Genomic DNA, 6,690 nt, shown 5'->3' with positions numbered 1-6,690 from the left:
AAATAGAACTACCCTATGACCCAGCAATTGCACTACTGGGTATTTACAGTGGCACTCTAAGCCAACCCATTTCCTGATCTCTCTCATAACAAGCCCTGTCATTAGCCCTGCTTTCTTCTCTCCTTCTCCCTTCTTTGTGGAGAACACATGTTGTGAGGGTAATGGGCTTAGACCCCAGCTGTATGACCTTGAATAAACTGCCTAACTTCTCTGAACCTCAGTCTTCCCATCTTAGAATGATGAATAGTATTATAATGGTACCTTCCTACATGTCATTTATTGAACACTTACTATGTGCCAAGCACAGTGCTCAGTGTTTTTCAACTTGTATCTCTTCTGTTACCACTCTCTTTTATTCTAACCTACCTCTGCTCTCTTCCTGAATTCCATTCCTGCCCCCTTGTCTTCTGCCTTTTACTTTCTTCTCCCTTTCCTTCCCGTTAACTATCTCCCTACTCTTTTTGTCCTTTCTCCTTCTTGTTCCCTTCCCCCTCTGAATTCCTTCTCTTGTCTTTCCCTTTTTCTTCTCTCTTTTCCCCACATTTCTCTGTCCTTGGCACTTGCAGCAGTATTACATCCATCCTCCACATCAGGACCATGATTTCAATCATAAAAAGACTGTGGTGTTATCAACAGAGGTTTGGAAGTACAATAGACTGGAGCCGGATCATGTCTGATGGTCAGCAGATCTTATTCAAAAATTCTCTAGGTTGAAAGACCTTGAAACAACACTGCTTTGGTCAGTTGACTTGTGATACTATCTTAAACACTTCCTCTTTCTAGCTGGTCTCCAGCCTGAATTGAATCTACCATCTGTCCCCCTTCCCTTTTTCTCCAGGGTAGCCAAGATCTCTCTGAGATAGGGTGCTGGGCTTCCACCCAACCAGTATCAGACCTGCTTAGCCATGGAGAAGGCTAGTGGTTTGGGGACCAAGGTATCAAACCACAGCCATCAAATCTAATCTAGGTCTTTTTCCTCACCACTTAAGTGGGTGTTAAATTACCTTTCCTTTCTCCACAAGATACAAAATCATTCTCTCTCTCTCTCTCTCCCTCTCTCTCACACACACACACACACACAAACACACATACACGTGATTTCTGAAGTGCTGAAAGCCAGGAAAACCAACTAGCAAGAAGATGCTGGATCTTCCTAGAGGCCTGCGATTGCCATGGACAGTCATAAAACAGAGAGGTTGTTCCCCCTGAGAAACCGTCCAAGCCTTGGCCACTTCCTTATTTAATTTATAGGTGATAATGTGATGATCTCTTGACAAGTCACTATAGTAAAAACAGCTCACATGTGTTTACAACTCTCGAACTGTGATAAGGAACCACCATTATCTGAGGGAGCAGGCTCCCCTTCGAGGTACATTTAGATTGGACATTTGGAAACACTTCCTGGCTAATTTGATAAACATTGGAACTCACTTTGTGAAGGGACAGTGGAGAATCTCCTTCCCAGGAATTTTTTTTTTAAGTGACAAAATTTCTAGGAAGGGGAATGGAATTTATGCCAAGAGACAGGGGAATTGACAGGATAAATTACTGTGGTCACTTGGAAATCCTGGTGTCCTTACGTTAGGGGTTGATATATAAATCTTGTCTCCTAGAAATACTGTGTTGGGATGCCTGGGAGGCAGGTTCTGGCTTTGGTTGTAGGTGGGATATTAGAACTGTAGTCAGGGAGACCATATGCCTGGCCCATTGTGTTCATTTGGTTAGGCTTTTCTGTCTCTGTCTCAGGAAACAGACACAGGGACCTGGAAATTCCATCTGCTAACACATATCCTGACCAGGGAAGATGAGTAGTTACAAGGATGTCGGGATTTGGGGGAGGGTGGACAAAAACAACCTTGTTCCTTGTCAGTGAAGCACCAGCAAGAGAAACAATAAGCTCTTCTTGGAGAACCTGTGGAGGGGAGGGCAACCAAAGACATTCCCTCTGAGCTTATTGTTAAGCCTTCCCTTACTCCTTTCCTTTCGCCATCTGTTTCCTCTACAGATACCGTATGCACAAGTCCCGGATGTACAGCCAGTGTGTCCGAATGAGGCACCTCTCTCAAGAATTTGGATGGCTCCAGATCACCCCCCAGGAATTTTTGTGCATGAAGGCACTGCTGCTGTTCAGCATTAGTAAGTGCCTGGAGAGACAAAAAATGCTGCTGGGGTCACAGGGGCTCAGAAGGGAGCTACTTTTTCCATTAAAGCTTTATAAAGGAGAAGCCAGCTCCTAGGCATTTCCCTTCTCCATTCACCTTCCCTCTTCCGCTCTTTCTTAGCATCCTATTTTTTTTTCCTACCAGGTATGAATTTCATGCCTATAGACTATTTTCTTTGTTAGAAGTCAATATCTGTTAGATCCCCAGCTACCTCCAGTCTCTCGTTGGAACAAGGCTTTTGCGGCTGGCTGTAACAGGTCTCTGAACTTGTCCATAGCTTCTACCATAGAAACAGGCAAAGACCACATTATATTTGTTGCAGAGAGAAGGGATTGCCTCCTGGAAAGAATTTCCTCTTCTGCCAACAGTAGGAAGTCTGTGTAAGCAACTCAGATAGGGCTTATTAGGCAGCCAAGTAATCTTTCTTTAATGTCTCTTCTAAGCAGAGTGCTGTCCTAGCCCCCATGAAGAAAAAAGGAAGCCAAATTTGATACTCAAAACTGTATATTTTAATTGTCTAAATCAGAGCTGGACTGTGACAATGTAAAACCACCAGTCCTAAGAAATGTATAGACGAGAAGACTAGAAAAAGGAAGGTCTCAGTAAATTTTATTTACTCCATGCCCTTCAGATTGTGTTCAGTTAGCCTTTTGTCTAGAACTTCCTGGCAGGCTGAAGGACCTAGGCATACAGACTTCAAATGACAGGAAACTGAGTAAATGGTTCCCTCCCTGTGGGGTGGGGGTCAAGTTTGTGGTCAGAAAACTTGTTGCTTTGTCTAATGCTCCTTTGTGGGCATGCTTCCCCTCCCCCATTCTGTCTTCACCCCACATCAGTTCCAGTGGATGGGCTGAAAAATCAAAAATTCTTTGATGAACTTCGAATGAACTACATCAAGGAACTTGATCGTATCATTGCTTGCAAGAGAAAAAATCCCACATCCTGCTCAAGGCGCTTCTACCAGCTCACCAAGCTCCTGGATTCTGTGCAACCTGTAAGCAAATGATGGAGGGTGCTTCATCAGGGAGAAGCAACTTGATATAGCTAAGTGATCATATGCTCCTCTAGGATCTGGCACCACCTGTTGGGAGTTGCTTCCATTCTCCTCTGGCTTTGAGAGTGGTCCAGAGAGAAAATGCAATGGAGAAGAAAGGAACACAGGTCACATTGTCCCTGGGTGTTATGAAAGAGGTGGAGGAGTTGAGAACAGAGCAGTTGGGACCCAGGGAAAGGGCTTAGAACAGATAAGTTCTCCAGGCAGACAAAACAGACCTGAATGTTTTTCCCCTGCTCCCTTGAATCATGTCTGTGTATTTGTGCACATGTGCATGTATGGATTTGTGTGTTGAGGAAGAGAATGTGTGTGTGGGTGTGCACATGTGTGCATTCACATGCATGTGCTCGAGAAGAGGAACACACGATCCTGAGTCAGAGAGCTTGCAATGGTGTAGGAGATCACTTGGGAGCCCTCAGTAACTCCCTGGAGACCATTTAGTGTACATGTGTGCGAACACACACATATCCACAGGGAGGACAAAGGACAGGGAAGGAGGAAGAAATCAGAGGTGGGGGGAAGAGCCTGACAGAAGCCAGCTCCTTGTCAAGCCTGTTTTCTCCCTCTTATTGCTCCCCCTACAGATTGCACGAGAGCTGCATCAGTTCACTTTTGACCTGCTAATCAAGTCCCACATGGTGAGCGTGGACTTTCCAGAAATGATGGCAGAAATCATCTCTGTGCAAGTGCCCAAGATTCTTTCTGGGAAAGTCAAGCCCATCTATTTCCACACACAGTGAAGCTTTGGAAGCCCCCATTTTCTCACCCCACCCCACTCCCCTTTTCAGATACCTTCTGCCTGTTATAACTCTGCACTACTCTGCAGTGCCTTGGGGAATTTCCTCTTTTGATGTACCGTCTGTCATGAAGATGTTCCTGAGTTCTATTTGCTGCACTTTTCCCCCTCTTTTCCTCCTTTCTCTTTTTTTCCCTTCCTATCTGACCCTCCCATGGCACTTTCAGACTCTGCTCCCCGCCATGGCTCTTATCTGTGTTTTGAATGGTGTTGTATTTCTTTAAATCTGTGATGATCCTCATGTGGCCCAGTGTCAAGTTGTGCTTGTTTATAGCACTGCACTGTGTGCCAGCCATACAAACGTTTACTCACCTAATGCCACGGGAAGTTTAGAGAGCTGAGTATCTGGGAAAACAAAACAAACAACCCCCCTAAAACCAAAAGTCCTGTAGGGTTTTTTCCTCATAAAAAATATAAAACAAACAGAATCTCCCCCCACCCCCCAAAAGGCCAACAGTGACTAGAATAAGGTGAAAATTGCAAGCCCATGGAGAATCACTGCTTTTTTTTTTTTCCAAGTTCAGCCTCCCTGGGAGACTTTATTTTCTGCCAATGGCTATTGCCATTAGAGGGCAGGATGACCCCAGAGATGAGTTAGGAGGGAGGAGACAGATTTAAGAGAGGACAAAGAGGACAGATGGATCACCAGTACCTGCCCACAGCCTTGGCCTCTGATGGCTAGGCTCTTAACTGCAGTGCAAATCATTGTACTGAAAATATGCTTCTTGTTTGAAAATGTGTCTGCATGTGAACGCCTCCCCTCCAGCCAGTCCTTTTTCTCACCCTCTGCCTCCACCCTCAAACTGACTTTCAATAAGCTTTTCTAAGAGCTTTGAACTGAATGTTCTCTTCAGCCAAAACTTGGCCACTTCCACTGAAGAATCAGACTAATAAGAAGGAAAGGAGAGATCTGACCCTTTGGAAGGCCCTATCCAGAGCCAGGTCTGCTTTCCCATTTGTTCAGGGAAGAGGCTGGGGCCGGAGTAAGAGGAAAAAGAATCAATGGGTTGGTTGGTTGGTTGGTTGTTTTCCTGCTTAGGGCGTTGAAGAGTTGATCACTCTTTGCCCTTATCTTTAAAAGACCTGAATGTTTTTTGCCTGACTCCATGCAGCTGCAAGCTCCCTCTTACCCTCCCTTCAGTGTTTTGTGGGCCTGGACTTCACCAGACTATATGACAGCCATGGTGGTGATATTTGTCCATTTATTTGGGCATGTTCACAGACTCTCTGCTAAGAGCTGTTACCACCAAGAAGGCTAGCAAGCCAGCAGTTTTGACATCTATCTCTAGATGCCACTAGGCTCAAAGACTTCTTACCAAATGTCTTTCACCAACTATCAGATCTCTGAAGCCCTTGGACAAACTGGAAAGAAGGCATCGATGGGACTGGACAAGCTGGGCATCTTGCCCTTGTCCTCTAGAGATGACACCTTCCCACCAAGTGGAAAAATACCTACTTCTTCCTTCAGAGCAGCTAAAGGGGGCTATGCAGGTCAGGGTTAAAGAGAAAACTCAATTACCAGGGTGAGAAGAATGAAGGCACTAGAACCAGAAACCCTGTAAATGCTGTCCTTGCCACCCAGCATTTCCACCTGCAGAAGTCATGGGAAGAATAGAGAAGAAACTAAGAGGAGACTGACTACTAAATTAAAGTCTTCAAAGGCAAAATCTAAAGCCAGATGGGCACCATCTGGTTGGTTTACTCATCATCCTCCTCTGCTGCTGATCCTGGGTTCTGACATCGGCCATACTCACTCAGAGCTCCCACCTTTTTTGCTGCCTCTCGGCCAGAGGAAAGCTGAAACATTTATACTACAGAACCATGACCTCCTTTGGAAAGGTCTGGTTTGCGTGGCTCCATTGGGCTGCCATCCATGAACTCAGGGTGTGCTCCTGGGACACTGGTTTCATATGGTCCTTTGGCACACCTCTCTTTTGCTGACTTTGTCCCCCAGTCCTGAGTTCAGGGGGAATGTCCGCCTACTTTCTCATCTTGGCAACTGCCTCCTTATTTAGCTCTTATATTCATCTGCTAAATTCAAGAAATTAGGGGCCAGTTACCAAGCTGCCCATTTCAGTTGATTCACTCTACTTGAGAGGACAGTTTTTGAGTGACATGCTATTATCTACATGGGTTTCCTTCCCTGATTTCTGTGTTGATATTAATAGCCAAATGAACTTGCAAAACAGCTTCTTTAAATAACAAGGGACAGGGAACCTAAGATGGGTGATATACCAATCCAAGACTGCTGGACAAAACTAAAATTGACAGGTTCTCTTTCTGGGATAGGATAGACAAATTCTGGTTTTCTTCATTAGGACATAATTTGGCTTATATAAGCTCACAAGATTACTTCTGGCTATTTAAAAAAAAAATCCATCACTCTTTTCAGTTATGCTAGGTTATAGTTTAATAGTTCCTTTACATCTGTTTTAAAATTATTTTCATCTTTTATGGTACATCGACTTGATTATATCATTCTAATATCTCTCCTTGTAAATACTAGATGCTCTCCTTTTTATTTCTCTGACTACCAAATTTTTCACCTTTATGGATTTCCCAATTGTGACTCTTATCTTTATGAATATATATGTTTTGCATTTGTAAAAGCCAAAAATCAGTGAAACAGCAGTGTAGTTAAAAATAGAAACAATTAACTACTCTCAATTTCTGAATGG

The 6,690-nt window shown here is 44.2% G+C and overlaps 1 protein-coding gene across 1 annotated transcript in view; it reads left to right on the top strand.

Moving 5' to 3' along the window:
- AR (androgen receptor) overlaps positions 1-6,375 on the top strand; it is a 207,409-nt gene extending 201,034 nt beyond the window's left edge. The window contains exons 6-8 of the mRNA XM_032845588.1: positions 2,006-2,136; positions 2,999-3,156; positions 3,801-6,375. Of these exons, the coding sequence (XP_032701479.1) occupies positions 2,006-2,136; positions 2,999-3,156; positions 3,801-3,956 (445 nt within the window). The 3' untranslated portion in view covers positions 3,957-6,375. The remainder of the gene's footprint in view (positions 1-2,005; positions 2,137-2,998; positions 3,157-3,800) is intronic.
- The last annotated feature ends 315 nt before the right edge of the window (positions 6,376-6,690 follow it).

The sequence above is a fragment of the Lontra canadensis genome, unplaced genomic scaffold, assembly GCF_010015895.1.
Source record: "Lontra canadensis isolate GAN:19392208 unplaced genomic scaffold, GSC_riverotter_1.0 scaffold166, whole genome shotgun sequence".
Lineage (NCBI taxonomy): Eukaryota > Metazoa > Chordata > Mammalia > Carnivora > Mustelidae > Lontra > Lontra canadensis.
This window is presented reverse-complemented; position numbering and strand designations above follow the sequence as displayed.